This window comes from Sminthopsis crassicaudata, chromosome 3, assembly GCF_048593235.1.
Source record: "Sminthopsis crassicaudata isolate SCR6 chromosome 3, ASM4859323v1, whole genome shotgun sequence".
Lineage (NCBI taxonomy): Eukaryota > Metazoa > Chordata > Mammalia > Dasyuromorphia > Dasyuridae > Sminthopsis > Sminthopsis crassicaudata.
In genome coordinates, this window is record NC_133619.1 from 13,903,264 (window position 1) to 13,924,040 (window position 20,777).

The 20,777-nt window shown below is 39.9% G+C and overlaps 1 protein-coding gene across 1 annotated transcript; it reads right to left on the minus strand.

The window, feature by feature from the left end:
- Positions 1 to 1,546: 1,546 nt before the first annotated feature.
- SLC33A1 (solute carrier family 33 member 1) lies at positions 1,547 to 17,398 on the minus strand. The gene is made up of 6 exons (XM_074298058.1): positions 16,492 to 17,398; positions 9,880 to 10,070; positions 7,605 to 7,789; positions 7,258 to 7,375; positions 4,208 to 4,423; positions 1,547 to 3,595 (listed from the first exon to the last, which is right to left on the minus strand). The coding sequence occupies exons 1-6, from the start codon at positions 17,264 to 17,266 to the stop codon at positions 3,428 to 3,430; spliced, it is 1,653 nt and encodes a 550-aa protein (XP_074154159.1). The 5' UTR covers positions 17,267 to 17,398; the 3' UTR covers positions 1,547 to 3,427.
- Positions 17,399 to 20,777: the final 3,379 nt, after the last annotated feature.

Sequence of the window (20,777 nt, forward strand, 5' to 3'; positions counted from 1 at the left end):
GTTCTAACTATAGTCATTCTGGAAAGCAATTTGGCTTTAAAAAAAAGTCTTTACTACTTTGACCTAGAGCTTCCATTGCTGGTCACATACTCCAGGTGGTTGGAAACAGAAAAGTACCTGATATGTACATATTTATTGCAGTTCTTCTTTGTAGTGTCCGGAAGAGTCCAGCATTCTATCCACTATGCTACCCGGTTGTCTTATTACACTTTACAACATTCTCTTTTAGATGAATAGTTAGTATGGAAAGAAAACAAATTCTTTAAACTAGGTTAGCAAGGTGAAAATCTGGCAAGTTAAATTACAACTACACCGAAGCCTTTACACTTTACAAACCAAGGTCCAATTTCCTTGGTGGCTGAGCTCCTGCTAAGAAGAGATGTCCTTTGTATGAGTCTACTATTTGGGCTTCCAGAGCTCCAGGTCAGTTGCTTGGGTCCTGTTTTTGCCAGCATAACTGTTCTCCCATCCTTGCTAGGCCTTCATTAAACTTTCTATAAATCTGATTTCAGGTTTTTTGGGTTTTTTAAAAACATTCCTTCAAACTTTATTTTCAAAAGATTTCTAATCAGTAACAAATAGAACTATTTCAAATTTTAATGATACATATTTAAGCTAAGGGTCTAATATATCACATTATCTTGCTGGGTTTAATTTCAAAGCAAACTAAAATACTTTAAGGTATGAACAATTTCAGCATTTCCTGAACATCTTTCCTCATTGACCCGATAGTGTGTGTCCCAACCAGGCATTTGGTGGTTTTTGTTTGCAGCCCATGTTGGTGATCAGTTGCACATCATGCACCTGTACACAGATACACTACTGGGGCCATTCATGGACAAGTCCATGTCCAACTGTCCTCCCCAGAGGAGTGGCCACAATCCTGGAACTTCCTGTGCTCTAGATCATGTGACACCTTGATTTAAGAGTTAACTGTAGAGATGAATATCATTTCCTTGCTAGGATGTGCCTTCAGCAGCCTGCTTAACCAAAGAAGTTGCTAAACACTCACAGTGCAAAACAAATTATGCAAAAACTCCTCCCCCTTTGAAATTTGTTTTACCAGATCGGTCAAGAGAATCAAAAGCCAGAAGGTGCTATTCTTTTTTAATATTTAAGATTACACTAGCTCCTTTCATGTCAGCAAATTCCTTTGAGGATAATGCCACTGGTGATTCCAGTCTATGCAAACACCATGGCTATTTCAAATGTGAAATTTTATTACCAAATCACCTTGGCACATCATAATCATTTATATACCAAATGTCTAATGTATAACATTAGGTATTATGTGGCTACGATATTTAAAATGACTGATTGCTGTAAATTCTTTCAGTCACAATAAATCATTTTTTATTGTCAAGTCTTAGCTTAAAAAAATTTTTTTGAACATCCAAATTATTTATGTGTCCATATGCTTAAAGTTGCAACTCATTTAATTCATATGCTTGGCAATGGCCATCCAATGGATCAGGAAAACAATATAATCAAGTCAATAGGCTAAACTTTAAGCTTTTAAATTCAAAATACTAAAGATAAAAATACATTTCACAGTAAGAGCTACTTGTCCTTTATTCAAGTAAATTATTTTTAAAATGAAATACAAGATGCTGGACCAGCCTAGCAATAGCACAATCTGCTTTCATGACAGCTACCTGGCATGCTGAATTCAATTCTGCCATCTTCTCTCTACGATGAGTGTTTCTCCCCAGTGATTCTTCAGAATGTGTCATCCAACCTGAACACAAGCAGTGGACCAAAAATACTGGCAATCTAGAGACTTATAGGATATCTTTCACATATTCTTCATGTACTGACTGCCTTAAACAAAAAAGTATCATTCAGCTTTTATTTTGATAATCATAAAATCCCACTCACTATAGTTTATGTTATAAAATCAACAAGGTCATAAATTAGTAAACATTTTTCAGCCAAAATCAATTCACTAAAGAAAACCAAAGGAAAACAGAAGATCACCTTATGAAACAATTTCAAAAGGATTAGAAATCAGTAACAGAAGATATTCTTTTTTCTAGTTTTACCTTTTGAAGGTATTAATATTATCTCTAAAGAGACATAATGACTTAAAAAAAAAGGTACACAAGTGCCTTGTTAGTGGATATACATATATCCATGTATATTTACATGTGTTGAAAACTGCAAAGGCACTCAAAACTGTAATCACTTAACTTATACAACACAGCAAGTGTTGCTCAGAAAATATCAGTTTGCCAACAGAAGCTTATGTGACAATAAGTGGAAATAATGTGACAGGTTGTTTGGCATAAGTGAACTGTGAGTTCTTTCCTCACTAATTATAAAGTGCTTTCTTAATTGGTCTTTCCATTAGCATCACAATTTACTTCCATCAAAGGCACTATTATCTTTGACTTTTTCTTTGAAAATGATCAGATATTAAAAAAAAAAAAAAGTTCTAATTTTACTAAAAATTAAAGGGGGAGGGGGAGAAAAGGAAAGGAATGTTAGTTACTGGGTTTTATTCTTTTTTTTCTTAAGAACAAAGGAAAACTACTTGAATAATATTGTGCTTTCTTTTTATTTCTGAAATTATACCATTAAATATACAAGAAACTAAATGTGATCTTTCTCTACAAGTCTCTTAGTTGTAAGATACTGATAACCTTCTCTACAAGTCTCTTTGTTGTGAGACACTGGTACCAAAGTCCCACATCCCCTCAAATTTAGTGTAAGAAAAGTTAACAAGGCTTCAGAATGCTTCCCTTCCCCCAAATGAAATCAATAAATTAAAAAACTTAACTTTCATTTTATAAAAAATATTTGTTTCATCTTATAAATTTTGAAATGCTTACAAAAGCCTGAAAATACATTTAAAAGTGTTATTTTTAAACACAACGATCCACCCTTTAAAACATAGTTATGGTCAGAAAAGTGAGTTAAAATGGCATCTCAGTAGTCTAAGTAAAATCACTGCACCTGAAAGCCAAAATGAGATTTCCTGCTGTTTATATCAAGAGGTCCCAGATGTGCACATTGTACTTTGTTCCACTTAACGCATCTGCTCCAAAACCAAAACGTTGAGAGTTCTATCTCAACCAAACAGGTTAAGAATAATACTTGGGAGACATAATGAGCTATCCCAGAGCCACCGCACTGTAGTCTGAAACTTGCTTTGGTCAGTAAAGTAAAAATATGATTCAAAAAAGAAAGAGAGAGGCTATTTTTAGAACCAATTTTCTGACCTTGAGTATACTTTTTACATTGAAAAGTAAGGGGAAAAAAGATCACATATACATAGAGGTCTCAGTTTTTCAACCATTTGGCATTTTTATATTATTAATTTTCTTATCTGAAAGTGTATTTATACTCCTGTGTATTGATTATCAATAACATCTGCATTAAAATTAACCTATTTTCCCCTTCCTAGCACGTTCTGTAGTGAATTGTATCAGTTGCTCCTCCTGCATTTCCAAGATGAAGGTCCTTCATCTTGGAGGTTTTTAAATTTTGGACCAAGAAAGAACCACCAGGCAAATCCAATAATAACACAGATGATAGATTCCACATAATAACCATCCAGTGTGGTAACACAAGATCCACCAAGATTTTTGCAAAGCTGTAAGAACAAAAAAAAAAACAAAAAACAACCATTAATGAGAATTGTTTTCAAGTGTATAAAAAGTTAAAATATATTTCAAAGTTTAAATTCTGTATAATTTGTCTACTTCTAAAATATTTCAATTTTAATTATAAACCATCTTCATGAAAAATTTCAAAACAAACTCAAACATTTCTACAACTTTCTTCCTTGTAAAATGTGTCATTTAGAAGTAAAAACTTTTTTAAAAAAATAAAGCATCAGACAAAGATAAAAGGCTTTTAGCTCCTCTTATTATTCTAGGAGTCAGACAATATTTCAGAACCTGTAATTAGCCATTCTGTCCCACTAGAACTTGTAATCTCCTTGGCAGCAGAAAATTTCATTTACATCACCAAGCCTGTCACAGATGTAGACCAGAGGAGGTGGCTAATAAATGTTTCTTGTTTAATTCAATCTACTATGATAAAAACGGTGTATAATTCATTATATCTATACTAAGGACTTGTGGAATACACAATAGTGAGAGTAATGTAGCAAAGATGATAAGAAATCAAAAGACAAGGCACTGCTATCAGAAAAAAAATGAATGGTAATTTAATTCTGGGGATAATCAAGCTAATCACTCACTTCAACTGCTTCGGGAGTCCAACAATTCTGGTCTGACACTCCAGAGCACTCCTTCACTGTGAGAGGATCCACCAGCCAAAGGGCGACTGTTGAAGGCCAGTTCCCTCCCAGGTTGGACACAGTATTTAAAAGAGTCATATATGTGCCTCCAATAAGTGGATCACTAACTTTGGCATTAAAAGCCATAATAGAAACGTACATGCTGTACAATGTGATCTGCAGAGAAAGAAATAAAACAAATCAAAGTAAGGATCCAGATTATTAATGGAGGATCTTTTTTTGGAAGGTGGTAGAAGAAGTGATGGAACATATTATGTCTCCAAGAGTCATCATGCATAAAAGAAATGAGAACTTTCCTCTTACTCCAGATGGGAAAAACAAGCACCAATGAGTGGAAGTCACAGGTAATTAAGTTTGTTCAATATAAAAATAAATTATTAACAATAAGTGACAGGCCAATATGGGATTAACTATCTTGAATAGTGAGATGCCACCTGAGTACTCAAGTGGGAATGGAGCAATTTTGTATTAGGAATGTAGTAACAAGAATTTCTAGTTGTTTAAGAACATGGTTTTCGGATAGAATATATAGTTTACTTTTTTTAAAATTAGATTACAAATTCTAAAGATACTATTTTTTTTTTGGCTGAGGCAATTGGGGTTAAGTGACTTGCCCAGGGTCACACAGCTAGGAAGTGTTAAGTATCTGAGACCAGATTTAACTCGAGTCCTTCTGATTTCAGGGCTGGTGCTCTATCCCTCTGTGCCACCTAGATGCCCTAAAGATACTGAAGTTACAAAATTCAAATTTGTCTTTTCAGTCTTAATTCTAGAGCAAAATTTGTGGTCAAGAATGTTTCCAAATGACCTGTGCTAATAAAGAAAAAAGTTAATGAATCCTAAAGCCAAATTTTTTGTACAGTGATTAATATACTTTAAAGGCTTATTTCTAACAAATGGTATGCATATGTGATTAGTAAGAAATAGAAACTTTGACATTAACCTAGAAAAAACATGGAAAGAAAGCTAAATTGATTTCATAACCCATTCAAACAGTGAAATTCAAAAGGAAACATTTTTGGTGATAAAATTGCTCTTTATAATTAGCACAGAGCTGATGATGCTATTGGTAACCACTAAGTCAACCACTATTAATTGAGCATCTATGAAATACTCTGTACTGGGTTGGGATTTACGTAATCTACAAATCATGAAAAACATCCTGCCCTTAAGAAGCTCAAGGTAGTTGGAAACTGTAATCTATGAAATTCTCAACACAGACATATAAATGTTAGGTCACCCAGATGCCATGGCATTATTTTAGGGCATGAAGGATATAACTGGGCAAACTGTTAAACAGGTAGAGACCCCAAAGTGTCTGACCTAGAACCAAGGAAAGGAACCAGGAAGGCTCTCTCTAGCTCCCAAACCCCTTAATTGACAGAAAAGAAAACTGAGAAGGAAAATGCCTTGGCTAAGGCACACTGTTAAGTGTCGGAGATGGGACCCCAGCGTGAGGGATTTCTGCTCTCCCCTTGTTTCAGCAGACTACCCTAAAAAGAACCCAACTTACTCAGACCAAGCAGCGTGATACTACAGTGATGATCAACTCTTCTTCCAAATTCCAACAAAGTGCCAAACAATGAGATTCTAAAAATGTATTCCTAACAGAAAAAAAGCATTCCCAGCCCAAGGTACAATTTGCAAAGTTCATCTGATTCCCTCCTCTCCTCTGTGCTCTCCACACCCCCCCCCCCCCACAATTTGGCACAGAAAGTTGTGCTAAACAATACAATGATCTCGAGTAATTCCAAGACTCAAAGTGGAAAATACTATTCCCATCCAGATAAAGAACTATGGAGTCTGACTAAAGATTGAAGCAGGTTATTTTCACCTCCCCCCTCCCTTTCTCATGGTTTTTTTCTTAAGTTCTGACTCTTTTTTCACAACATTACTAATGTGGAATTGTGTTTAATGATTTTACCTGTATAATCTATATCAGATTCCTTAGAGGGGGGCAAGGGAGAAAAAAAGTTTGGAACTCAGAATCTTGTAAAAGTGAATACTGAAAACTTTGTTTACATGTAATTGGGGAAAATTTTTTTTAAAAGAAAATTCAGCTAAAGTCAAGTTGGCAACCAAGATCTCCTAAAGCAGCGGAAGAGTCAGGCATTTAGCTGCCCCTCATGAATTTTGCAATAAACAAGAATGAGATTGAGGAAGAAATACCTAAAACCTAAAAGGAATCAATAGATGGAGAGAGATTTTGAGTATGAGGACCTAGTGTTAGAATTATCTTCTGACATAGAACAATGTTAAAAAAGTACTATCTTTTCATATACTAGGTTCACCAGTATTTATAAACTAAGTAGAATCAGCTCCAAGCTTCCTATAACTTTCAGTGAGGGCTTTTGGCATACAGACCTGAAGACATACGGAGGCTAAGACTTGAAGGAAACTCCGGGGTGACTTTTTTGGTTTTCTAATGAAGAAATGTTGCCATCTTCACTATAAACCTTTTGGTTTATTGTCCAGATCCATTGAGCTATCTGTATCTAATAATTCTCTTATTTAAAATACATTCTCTTTTTGAAGATTGTCTAGATTGGACTTTTATTACTTGTTATTGTGTTACATAGTGTTTCTCCCCAGGCCAACCCAAGTATCATAGTGAAAGGCTCTCAGCTGAAATGTTGCCTCTGCCATACAACCTATACAAACAATGAAGGTCTGATCAGTGCCCAGAAAAAGCAGGTTTTTCTCAGCAGCACACACTGTTGAGACACTGGAAAGTACCCCTATTGCATAGTCCTGTACCATTATATGAAAAACTGTAAGGAGAAAAAGGCTTTTCTGGTCTGTTCACAATTGAGTTCTAGTTATTCAAATAAATTCCTAATGACTAATCCTGTCCTCTAAAATACCTGTTGCTTTTTGAAACTGTAACTAAAAGTAGGACAAATGTGGGAAACTGCATCTTCTCCAAATATGGAAGAGGTAGCATATGTTACGAGGATACCTCCTCAGCAGACAATCACTATGTTCTTTACCTGATGTAAGGCGTAACTCAGCAGTACGATGATATAGTAATAGATTGGAAATCCTCCTTGATGTGCTACTTTGGGAGTCCACCAAACCATTAAAGCATATTCCAAGCCAAGTAATAATCTGCATAGAATTAAAGAATTAGAAGCTACTTTCAGTTTAGGTGCACACCAAATTTTATAAAACTACTACTGTGCACCTTTATGGTGCATAGGATCCTCTATCTAAAATGTCTTGAGGCTGTTAAGATAATTCATTTAAAGAAACAAAACTGAATTTGACTTTCAAACAATTTCATGCAGCTCAAGGTGAGAGTTACTGGAGCATCTCTTTCATTTTCTTTCATGCTTACCTGTAGGGCATGGCTTTATAAAATACATTTAATGGCTGTGGGCCTGCAGTATACTTGCTGATAATCAGAGGCAATATGATCTGCAAAGGAACCATTGGCACCGCCAACAGGGCCAAGTGCTCTTTGGGCACACCCTCTTCCACCAGTTTCAGGCCTGTTACTGCATCTGCTGCTGAAAAGCCAATCTGTAACATGAAAACAGAGGAAGGGTTCACATTTTGATTTGTGATGTCTTTCACAAAGCAGAACCAGATAATTAAGTGTTTTTAAAACTGAAAGGATTTTAAAAATCACGAATACAACTACCTTGTTTTAAAGACAAGGAAACTGGGGCCCAAGAAGATGAAGTAATTGTCCAAAGGATCGAAGTTGTAGTGTCAGAGCCAGGATTAGAATGTGAGTGTTTTTGCTTAAAGTCTGATGTTCATCCGATGATGGCAGCCTTCCTCTCATTTGAAACTAAATTAGTTATTTCACTATAAATCTATGTCTATCTCAAGATCAAGTAAGATGAAGCCTCCATCTTATAAATTAAAAAAAAAAAAAAAAAAAAAAAGAACAAAAAACTCAAGTCAAAGAAAAGGGACTTGCTACATGGGGTCCTGCAATATTTCTAATGAAACAAACAAATTGCAGCCTTCTACTGTACTTCATTAGTTACAAATCAAATTTACTCCTTTGAAGTTCTATAACAAAAGTGCCGAAATGTATTTGTTGGTTTTTAATATTCATAATCTATACCCTCTCCCCCATGCCTGAACAATTAAAATATAATTCTCCTTTAAAACTAATCTCTAAATAACTAGAAAACTCCAGGAATCTTTCAGTATTTTTCAGAATGAGGGAAAATATGGAGAGATGGTGATCAGAGATTTGGAACTCAAGACAGGACTTTAGAATTCATGTGGTAGTAGAGACTTTTCATATCATAGATAGGAAGCCAAGGTGTATAGAGGGTTCAATGTCAGCTAGCCAGGATCTGAAATCCAGGCCTGTAACTCCAAACCCAGTTTCTCTACATAATTATCACTCTGAAATTATAGAGCAGTATACTGTATTCTTTTTTTAATGATAGGAGGTAAAGTAAAAATTCTATTGTTTAAAAAAAAAAAAGCAGCAAATAATCTCTGGTGTTTAGAATTCTAGTTATTATTCCTTTACAAAAGTTATATATATCAAAAGCTATAGAGTATAGAAAGTTAATTCATGATACTTTTTTCATGTGAATCCAGATGAATGAAAAAATTGCTTACATATTAGTTTTAAGTTCTAATTTGAGAATGTGGGATTTTTTTCAAGATTCCAAACTCTGATATTCGACACACACTGAGAAAATAGTGTATGCTTCCTAACCAGATTATGTTTATACTAGTTACATTAGTACAGACATTTTCATTTTTACTACAGTTTTTCATTCTAAATTTTTATCGATATAATTAAATACAATTATTTTAAATTAATTTTTTTTTAAATTTTATATCAATAGTACTCATATGGTGATTATTTGGGGCCTACACAGTGTCACATATTTAAAGCACATTTTCTGTCACTTTCTAGGACAGGCATTTACTACCCAACATTTTTTGTTGTTAAGTCCTAACCCAAGTAAAGGAGAAGGAAAAGTGAATGCTATTAAAAAAGGAGGGAGAAGTGCAGTTAACAAAATAAAAATAGTGCGAGCCAAAGTCCAGGAGGTCCCAGTTCTGCTCATCTATCCCTTTATGGCCTGGAAGAGTTCCTCACTTCCCCTGGGCATACAACCTCAAAGGCCCTTCTGAATCTCAATTTATGACCTTTTGATCATAAACATAAACAAATGTTACAAAGTAAGAGAAAAATAAAAAATAAAGAAGTCATCAGAATGGGAGAAAAGCTGAGTACAGGGAAAATGAGAAAGCCCAAATGTATAAACACTAGAATGAAAGATGCCTATCATTTAGAAGACAATGCTAAAAATACTACTTAATTTCATGAATCTGAAAATTTATCACATGATGCCTCAACTATTGATTTGAGGTTAATTTTACATTTAGGATCTTTTTTTTTTTCCTTTTCAAAGTCTTGAAAATTTTGGAAATTTTATATTTAGCATTAAGATTAGAAGGGAAGTAGAGACTGACAATGTATATGGTCAATCCTTATAAAAGTCCCTTCTTTAAAACAAATTAAAGTTATATTAAAATAAATTTACATATACATATTTGAAATAAAAATAAATGTTAAGACAGTGGCAATAATAGAATTATATGAACATCTGTTTTAGAGATATACTCACCTTTGCAGTTAAAATCATGATGCAGAAGGTCATAACTGCTGGCATCTTTATAATTGTAAAGAGTAGCTTGTACGTGTCTGTGATCCCTTTTGTTTCTTCTTTTGCTGGTATTACTTCTGTGTTTTCTTTTTTTAGAAGGGCAACTAATGTTGTTGTTATCAAAAATACGGTGCCCCAGAAAAATAGAAAATCTAAAATAAAAAAAATAAATAAACTCTTTACAATTCTCCTCAAAATGAATAGATCAGTGTGTAGGATGCTTTTATCTTTTTGTCTGAGAACTGAAGGAAAGAAGGCACATAATTTATCATATATTGGTCTTTGTTGTTCTTCACTGAATTATAGCAACATTAATATGACAAATAATTTTAGAACTCTCGGAATTTATTGTTTTGAAATTTATGTAGATCTTTAAACTCTCCAACTATTATGGTCTAAGAAAGTTATAAAAATGTCTAAAAAGGTGGATCATTAGCAATAGCCTATAATAAATATATAGAGGGGCAGATATAAACAGAAATTTGGTTGAGAAAGTCACTCTGAGGCAGACAGACTGGGACAATGAAAGAAGCAAAATCTAGAAAGTGATGTCATCCATCAGGGCCAAACCCAATGAATCAGTGAACACAGAGAAAGAAGTTAACGCTGAAGAGGCTTTCTATTTTCTGAGAGAAGCAGGGTCCCAGGAAAGCAGCCACTGACACACACAAAGGGACTACGGAGTCATGGCTTGTGCTGTTTCAAGGCCAGACTTGGCTTTTTTTGGTGTTTTAGAATCCTCGCTCAGGGAGGATCTAGAAAGCTCCTGCATGGGAATGTCCAGGCCCAAAGTGCTCCAGAAGAGAGAAGGGAGGGAGGCCAAACTCGGAGGATAACACACAAGAAAAGCAATGTGAGTGTCAGCAATGCTGCTCAGACAGGGATGTACAGCTCTGCCCTTGGCCTGGGTTGGTTGGACTTTCTTTCCCTTTCTGTTTCTTACTCACTGCTACAAGGAGATTGTTCCTTGGGAGGAGAGGGATATATTTGGGAACAAAGTGGGTGAAGAAACAATAATTAGCGATAAAAATAGGATTTAAAGGAACATATGAACTCTAACAAAAATCAGTCACTAATAAAATAATCAGTATCAGTCAGTTTGATTCCTTGTTAATATTAAGAGACTTGGCTCTATGCTACTTTTAGCTTTTTTCAAGTAAAATCCATCCTGAAAGAAGAAGACAAGCTAACCTGGTGAATATTCAAAAGAGAAAGCCTTCAAGAGAAGGTATAACAAGGCTAAGGTGCAGCACACAAGGCAGGACAGGCGAGAGAGACAAGGGTCATTTTTTGCTACCTTAGCAAGGCTTATGAAACTCTTCCCTGGCACAGCACTTAAGAGATTAAGTGAGTAAATAATGATGACCTACATTTCTCCTTTTATTCTGTGTTTCTTCAATCCCCCTTTTACCCATTTAATTGTCCTCCTTACTTAGGAACAACAATAAGCACTCTGGCTTAATGGGTGTCCATGTGTCTACAACACAACAGATGAGGGACAAGGGTTTTATCACAAAGTATCCTCTCTCCATGGGAAGGTCTGTCACCCCCTCCAGGGTGGAGCTCAGGTATCCCCTTCCCACTGCCTGTCCTTTTAAGCTCCCTACACAGCAGGAGGGATCCTGGGAATTCAGAGGTGGGCAGATTACCAAGTTTGAACCCAAACTCTGCCCCCAGGGGACCCCAGCCTCAGTGTCCTATTTGGTTCGAAGAGAGGGCCAGACTCAAGTCACTGATTCCCCCCCCCACCTGCTGTTGTCCAACCCAACTGTTTCTCCACCCTCCAAAGCCTGGAGCATGTTCAGGACGACTCCTCTCCTTTCCTCCAGAACCACCTCTAATAGAGTGAGAGAGGTTTGGGAGGGAAGTTCTAGATCACTGGTGTGTCTGCTTTATTTTCTCTCTCAAATAGTCTCATGAGAACAAAGTACTATAGTACGACTATGGATTAAATATTGTGAGCAGGCTTAAGGTTCTAATTACTATTTATACTTTTTTACAATGAAAAATAACTTCCAAGTTTTAAACAAAAAGCTTTTCAAATGGTCTGTTTCTTGCCTGAACAAATGAAATTTTCCTGAATTAATCATTTAATCTACATTTCATTAAAACTGGCAATTTCAAAAGCTGGCACATATGGTGGGGGGGTTGGGAGGAGAGGGAGATAAGACACTTGGATCACACAGAAAAGCTGAAAAGGAGGAAGCAAATCTGTGTGGAGATTTCTCTAGACACTCCTGGTGAGCCTGGAGGTCAGGGAGCTGCCCGGAGCATCCCTGGATGCCCATGGGCAGAGCAGCACTGATCAGTTCTATTCTCTTCCAGTGGAAAGAGAAGTGATTAGTGACCCAGATTGAGCTCTAGGGGGAGCGTGGGGTCTCTACCTTAGAGATAAAAGCTCAAAAGTCCCTTTCCTGTCTGGAGGTTCCTTGAGGTTCTTTGAAGGGGGACCAGTCTGAGGAAGGGGCATGTCTTGCACTCCCTGGGGATAAAGCATCTCCAGGAGCAGAGGGCCAGTGACTCCACACTATGACAGTTCAAAACACTCAAAAAATTACTTGGCCACACCAACAGAAGTTTAAATTGTAATGAATGTTTCCTACATATAAAAGACTCAAGTGAATCTTCACAGGCAGATAAGAATGGATTTTAAGGAGCAAACATTTTACATTTTTATTTGCTGAAGCAACTGGCAAGCCAAAAGATTTCTCTGACTCCGTAACAAAATACAAAGAAAAAGGAGTCTAAATTCAAGTTAAACAAGTTTGAGCATGCTCCTAATTCCTGTTTAAAGAAGAGATTATACTATTCCTTTTGTTCCTTAAACAAATGAAGGTTGTTAGTAACAAGAAGAATAATGATTTCAAAACACTGGCTAGTGCCCATAGTTGAAATGGGGGAGGATACATGAAGCTAGTAGGTCAGATAAAGGAAGATGTTGGAGGGTTGTGGTGAAATCAAGATGGCAGAATAGGAAGAACTGTGTTGGGCTCCCCCTCCAACTCCTTCTAATAGAGCTAGAAAATGCAGAAGACTGAATTCTGATAGAAAATCCAGAAAAAGTCACAATGAGTCTTTTGTCCAGCCCAGATCAGGAGAGAGAGACAATCAGAGGAGTCAGTGGACACTCCCAGGTATAGAACGTACTTCCTAATTTTTTTTTTTTGGGGGGGGCGCAGTGGGTGGGAACCAGTGCATGCAATCAGTGCCTGGGGATGGCCTTTAAGGATAAGGAGGTGCTAAAGCTCTGGGCTGTGTATGGAGAGAGGAGTAGAGTGAGGTTTGCTTCCAGCTTCTATCCCAGTCTAGTTGGCAGAAGAACAACAAACAGGACAGGGACCTGACCAAACAACCCACAATTCTGTCTTCTCTGAACTGGCTGCCGGGCCTGGGTTGGGAGCCTATCTGAAAGAGCTGTCAAGACAACCAAATGAGATAATAACTGCACTTAGCAGAGTGTGCCTGACACATATTAAGTGCTATACCATCATGTGTGCATATATGGACACATACACACGCACACACAAACACATGCTGCTCACACAAGAATCCAGGTCAGAAACCTGTAGAGTTCAGATGGGGAAGTGAGAACAGGTATCAGACTTTGTCCTGGATCAGGAACCTCTGGGAACACTAAACACTTGCAGATCCTTAGCCTGTCCCTAAGCTCCTGAAATAACATAATATGCAAGACCCCAAAAGAGCAGCAGTGGGACCATCCCAAACAAACTCTCCAGAAGTGCAAAGTCCAGTTCTAATATCAAATGTGAAGTTAGGAATTAGGCTGGAAGAAGGAGAATACAAATAAAAACGACAACATCCCCAAACTACTATGGTGACAAGGATGCTCGATATAAAACCAGAAGAGAAGGACTCCAAAACACCTCTGAGCAGAGGCTCGAAAAACGAAACCAAACCAAATTCCAAACTTGAGAACAAATTCAGCTAAGATATGATGCAAGAGGCATTATTTTTGAGAGTTAAAATTATTTCATAAAGAAATTGAAAGCTCTAGAAAAACCTGGAAAAGGAAAATAAGAAGAAATCATTTGAAAAGGAATTAATAGAGAAGGAACACTGGGAAGTGAATGTAAATTGTTAGCATTACTGTCTATTTACCCAGGTTACTTATACCTTCGGAATCTAATACTTAATGTGCAACAAGAAAATGGGATTTACACACATATATTGTATCTAGGTTATATTGCAACATATGTAAAATGTATGGGATTGCCTGTCATCAAGGGGAGGGAATGTAGAGAGGGGGGGATAATTTGGAAAAATGAATACAAGGGATAATATTATTTTTAAAAAAATTACTCATGCATATATACTGTGGAAAAAAAAATTCTAAATAAAAAAAAAAAAAAGAAAAGGAATTAATAGTTTGGTACAACTTTGTCCAAATGAAAATTATTTGAAAAACTAAAATCAACCAAAAAGAAGCTAATTAATCCATGAAAAAAAATTAAAATAAGTCAAATTTTAAAAAAAAATCAAGTCAGAGGAAAAAACAGAATCACAAGATATTTCATAGCAAAAACAAGTGACCTGGGGAAAAAGATCCAAAACAAAAAGTGGCAAATCATTGAACTATGTGAACACTATAACTAAAAGGAGCCTATTCATAATTCAAGAAATGTTGAAAGAAAACTGTCCAGATCTGATGGAATTGAATTAGAACCCTCCAATCAATTCCCCAAATGAAAACTCCCAGAACACCATAGCCAAAATCCAGTTTCAAAAAAAAAAAAAAAAAAAAAAAAAAGCTGCAAACAGCCAGAAAGAAAAAATTTAAACCTTCAAGAGTAATTCAAAATCGTATCATCTAGCACTGCAAATGATATTCTGGAAGGCAACAGATATAGGTTTACAACCAAGAATAACCTACCCAGCAAACTGGATACCATGCTACTGAGGAAAAACTGCTCTTTTAACAAAATAGAGGATTTCAAGTCTTCCTGATGAAATGAGCAGAGCTGCAGATAAACTTTCAAGTTAAAAAAACAACAACAACATAGCAACATAAAAAAGTAAATACAAATATTCATAAGGGACAAAATCTGGTCAAAGGAGTTTCATTCAAATAAGAAAGATGATCATCAATGAGTATCCTCTGAACCCTTCATCATCAGGAATTGGAGAGGAGTCTAAATGGAGGAGGCCTAGCAATGCTTTTGTTTTGTCTTGGTAATAAGAAAAAAAAAGGGAAAAAGAAGGGAAGAAGAATATAAAACAAAGGGTAAGGCAGATAAACGTTATGGAAAATGATCTCAAGGAGAATGGCTAATGCTTGAACCTCACTCTCATCAGAAGTGTTGAAATGAAGGAAAAACAGAGCTGGGTACAGAAATACATTTAACTTAATAGGGACTGAGTAGGATGGAAAGGGAAGAAGGGGAATTAAAGGAATCAAAAATTAAAGGAAATTAAGGGATGGACTAGACCTAAGGAAAACAAACTTTAAAGATATACAAAAATGCTTACAGCTTTGATTTTTTTTTTCCCCTAACGTAAGGTGTATAAATTGGGGGAAAGGCTGAACAAGACTGTGCTATAAAAAATGACAAAGGGAACAGTTGCAGAGAAACTTTTAGATTTGTATGAAATGATTCAGAGTGAAGTGACTAGAATCCAATGATAATACGGTAAACACAAGCAAGTTCAAAATAATTAGGAGTACTAATTAGCATAAAAACCAACTATGACTAATAAGGAAACAGACTATGTGATGGAGAAGTGAAAGACTCAGGGAACAGAATAAGAAAAGGGTTTTTTGGACACACATTAGAAATTTATTTCTCTTACGCTGTATGTTTGTAACAGCAGTTTTGAATCTCTCTTTCTCATTTGGGAGGAGGGAGCTGGAGGGAAAGACAGTCACAATTTGCTGATTAAAAATAAAACACTTAAAAATCTTGTGGAGTTGATCAAAATGTTTGTGCCCTTTTTGTAGTTGCAAGGGCCTGGGACTGCGTGGACGCCCCTCCGCCGGGGCCATGAATGCGGTGGGATTTGGACTTAGTTATGCAGCCGCCTGCAGAGAGGCCTGGAGAGACCTGCCTGAGCTGATGCTAAGGGAAGGGCGCAGAACCAGGTGACCACCGCAGGCAGCAGCAAAGTTAGCCAAGGATCAGATCTGATGGACTTGGCTCTCTGCAACAATGAGGCCATTCAGGCCAGTTCCAGTAGCCTGGATTAGAAAGTGCCTTGGCAGTTCTGGTCCTGCCACAGGGGATCTCTCCCTTTTCCCTCTCTTGGGGTCTCCCTTCTTCCCCCTTCACTAGCCCCTCCCCCACTTTTCCCTCCACGGGCCTGGTTCCTGGACGCCAGAACTCTGCTTTTGCCAAACACAACATCCCGTCGGACGGCCATGCCCTAATCTCGGAGAGGACCGTCAGTGTCCGCTAACAAGGAGAGGCTGCCTGGGCCTAAAAGGTGATTTTACTCAGAACGGAAAGGTCAGGCAGCCGCAGGGGGGAGGGGAGGGTGCTGTGGGAGGCCCCGCCTCCCTCAGACCGGCCCCTCCGAGTCCCCGAGCCCAGAGAGCCCCTCCTGCTTTCTCGGGCCTACCTGCCAGGGTGACGAGGCCCCGCGGCTGCGGCTCCGAGCGCAGGTACTTGTTGCAGAAGTCGGCCGACTCGAGGGCCAGGAAGAGCACGTTGCCCAGGAAGTAGCCGGCCGTCTGGCCCACCGAGTTGCAGGTGGACGCGTAGCCCACGTTCTCGCGGGACAGCATGGTCAGCGCCCAGCCGTCCACGGCGATGTCCTGCGTGGCGGCCAGGAACTCGAAGAGGAAGAAGGCGAGTGTGAGCGCCCGCACGTCGGGGCCGCGGCCGTCGGCGCCCGCCAGCAGCTGCTCCACCTGCGTGCTCAGGTAGATCATGAAGAGCCCCAGGACGTACTGCGTGGGCACCAGCCACGACTTGCGGCGTCCGAAGCCGCGGACGTAGACGGCGTCCACGAGCGGCGCCCACAGCAGCTTGAGGCTGAAGGGCCAGAAGACGAAGCTGAAGAAGGCCTGGTCCGTGTAGCTGGCGTTGTGGCTCTGCAGCAGCAGCGGGACGCTGCCCGCCAGCCCCAGCGGGATGCCCTGCAGCACGTACAGGAGCAGCAGCAGCAGGATGCTGCTGAGCTCGGCGCGGCACCCTCGCGGGGCCGGCGGCGCGCGCCCTCCAGCCGCCCGCAGCAGAGCCTCCGTGTCCCCTTCGCCGCCCACGCCGTCGGCGCTGGGCTCGTCCTCCCAGAGGCCCGGCGGCAGCGGCCCGCTCTTCACGTCCAGGCAGTGGTTGACGGGCCCGGGACGCCGCTGCCGGCTGCTGTCCTTGTGGGACACGGTGGGGGACATGGCTGGGCCGGCTCGGCGGTTCAGGGCGGCAGGCGGCGTGGGCCCCGAGGGGCCAGGCTCGTGGCGAGGGGACGCGTAGGCAGGGCCCGGGCCGGCGTCCCGGGCAGGGCGGCCGCGCCGGGCCCCGGGCTGGACGAGGGGGCCGTGGTGCTGCGCGGGTCGGAGGCGAGCTCGCTGCGGTCGGGCCGGCTCGGGAGTCTACAGAGCTGGCTGCGGACCCGGACCCGGAAGCGGACCCAGGTCCTCAACTGCTTCGCCAGCCGCGGCGGCCGACGCGCTCCCGCTCCCTCGGTCTCCCCGGCTAGGGTTCCTAAGGCACGGGATGACTTCCGCCCTCACGCGTCAGGAAGTGGTCCGATTCTCAAAGCCGTCCTGCTCCAGCCCCGCCCCGATCCCGGGCGGGCCAATCAGGAAGGCGTCCTGGCCTCGCGCGTGAGGGAAACCGGCGTCGGAACGACTGTCTCAGCCTCCGGCGACAGCTGGGAGCATTTCGATGGGTGCACGGAGTCTGGGGGCGGGGCCGAGTGCTGGAGCTCCTGGCGTCTCCGAGGGCGCTGGAGAGCGTGGTGAGCTGCCATTGGCCGAACTTCGGCTCGCGTCACTTCCTGCGCGGGGTGGGCGGGACGCGCGCCGTGCTGTCAGTCTCCTCGGCGCCCGGGGCGGGAGGGTCTGCTCTCGTAGGGCTTCCCCGGCCTCTGGGCGCTTACCTCCTCAGGTAGGTAGGTAGGCTAAGTGTTAGTGTATCCCCATTTCATAGATGAGAAAGGAGAGAAGCCTTCCGGTGATTTTGTCGGACCCCCCCCCCCCATTCGCTACAAGTACCGGACTGTGGTGGGGGAGAGGGAAGGGGCTGGACCCGCCCCTGGAAGAACGTCCGTAGTACGTCACACCATTCTGATTCCCCTCCCCCAGCCCTGCGAGGGGGCTGCACTATCATCCTCGTTGTAAAGATGGGGCTACTGAGGCAGAGGGGTTAGTGCCTGGCTGGGGTCACCTAGCGAAGCCCCGAGCAGGGGGCACTCCGGAACCCCGCACCTGCTCACTTCAGGCTCCTCCCCGGACCGGGCCTCCGGACGAGCTTATTGTCTTTACCTCCGAGCCCTACATCCTATTACCGACTAGCGGCGGCCCCGCCTCCTAGTTCCCCGGGCTTGCAGCCTGGGCCTTAACTGGACTCCACACCTGCCCTCGCTTATCTCTTTCAATCAGCGGCCGAGTCCGGTTAAGTTTATTTGTCTCCCTCCTCTGCCGACGTCCGAGGGGGGGAGGGGCTATCTGGACAATTATAACGGCCTCTGGCTATTCGTTCTCCCACGTCTCTGTACTCGTCCATCCCCCCTCCCCCACTCAATAACCTTTGGGTTCTCTGTCATCTGTAAGATTCACTGTTCCAAAAATGCTTCTCTTCTGCCTAGAAGCCTCTTGTTGTCTGCTTCCCTCCTCTTTCAGGTCTCTTCACGCCTTTCCCGCCCTCTTTTCTCCTGTTCTGTGATTCTGGCTTCCTTGCATAAAACACTCCATCTCCCCAAGCCTGAACTCTCTCCCTTAACCTTTGCCTCCCAGCTTCCTTGGCTTTCTTTAAGTCTTCGATGGGTGACACAGGGGAAAGTGCCACATTTGGAACCAGGAAGACATGAGGTCAAAGCTGGCCCCCGCGCCCAGTTTCTCTCATCGGTGAAAATGGAGAAGGAAATGGAAAACCACTAAAGGATCTGTGCCCCCAAAATCCACAAGTCTTACTAAAGCTAAAAACATCCCCCATCCTAACAACACCTTTTGCAAGATTGTTTTCTTTTTGCCTAAACTAATATGACAAATTTATTACATGCAACAAAAACCTCTGCATTTTCACATATTTTTACATATCTACCAATATTTTCTTCTTCCAAGATCATATCTATGGAATAAATATGATTAGACTGTTAAAGTATTTCCAATCTATTCAAGCAAATTTAAGATATTTTATGGTTATTTAGGTATGGGTGTTAGTGAATTTGCTTTTTTCCCCCTTTTTTTTTGTATTATTAAATTAGATTTTTATTTTTAAAATACATGCATAGTTTTCAACATTCACTTTTGCAAAACTTTGTGTTCCAGTTTTTTCTCCTTCCCTCTTCCTTAGACAAGTAATCCAATGTTAAACATGTACATTTCTTCTATACATATCTCTACAATTATCATGCTGCACAAGGAAAATCAGATCAAAAAGAAAAAAAAAAACAAAACAAAATGTAAGTAAACAACAAAAAAGTGAAAATATTACATTGTGATCCATAATGAATTCTCACAGTCCTCTCTCTCTGCTGCAGATGGCTTTGTTCATCACAGGACCATTGGAACAGGTCTGAATTACCTTGCTGTTGAAAAGAACCACATCAAGAAGTTTTTTTCAGCCTCCTTAATTTTCATACTTGGGGTTTTCCCTCTGATATTATCTCTGATTTTTTCCTTAGACATCTTATTTGTGTATGGCTCTTTTCATGTCCCTTTGGTTAGACCAGGACTTCTTGAACATTTTCTACTCATGACCCCTTTTCGACTTTTTATGTGACTTTGGCTATAGAAGTATATATAATACAAATCAAAGTATATAAATACAAATCAAAGAGTTACTGAAAATAAGTCATAATTTCATGACCCCCACATCCAATTATGAAACCCCATGTGGGATCTCAACCCACAGTTTAAGAAGCTCCTTGAGAATGAGGACCATTTTTTCTTTTTGCTTGTTTTTGTTTTCCTTGTGCTTAGCTCATTGCCTGGCACAGAATATATGCTTAATAAATGCTTATTGACTTAACACTACATAAATCCTTAAAGATTATTTTTTGTTGCTTATTGTCCTGTGAGACTGTATCCCTTTAAATCTATGTGGTCACATCAGAAGGGTCTTTTTCCAAGAATTTTTATTGAGAATTTCAAGTAGTCTGAAGGAACCATGCTATCTGGGAATATACAGATGGTTTACAAATGTTATTATGCTTATTCTCTTCTATATCTTCCTTATACAGCAAATGTATGGATTTTTTCCTTACTGCCTATTATGTTCTAATGTTATGAAAGAGTCATGTGACTACTTTAAGTTGAGGGAGAATATAAAGACAGTGATCACCTTTTTCAAAGGAAAAATAATTTATTATTGCCCTATGAATTGTAGGCACAAGTGCATGCTAACAATTTGCTAATTTATCATTAATCCAAGCATTGTTCTACTCAGAAAAATGTCCAAAATGACATTCTCCTATGCCCTTGGATATCTTTAAACATAAGTCTTTTAAAAATAATTTTATAATTGTATTCTGAACTTGAGAAATGTTAGCCAAAGCAGAAATTGACATTTACATGGGGGGCCAGAAAAAGACAATTGTACATGAAATTGCAGACCTCTTTTATATGTAGCTTGCTTTTCATTTAAGTGCAGGGTCTTAGTGCAATTTTAAGCTTTAGTAGCTAAATCTTTTGAACTTCACAAGATATTAGAAGTTTAACATGTGGCTTTCAAAACTGACCT

Excerpts from the sequence above, each read along its gene's own strand:
- SLC33A1 (XM_074298058.1), bottom strand. The coding sequence starts at position 17,266 with ATGTCCCCCACCGTGTCCCACAAGGACAGCAGCCGGCAGCGGCGTCCC. Across the intron at positions 10,071-16,491 it reads GGGCCTCGTCACCCTGGCAG|ATTTTCTATTTTTCTGGGGC; the intron begins GTAGGCCCGAGA and ends TTTTTATTTTAG. Across the intron at positions 7,790-9,879 it reads TCATGATTTTAACTGCAAAG|ATTGGCTTTTCAGCAGCAGA; the intron begins GTGAGTATATCT and ends TTCATGTTACAG.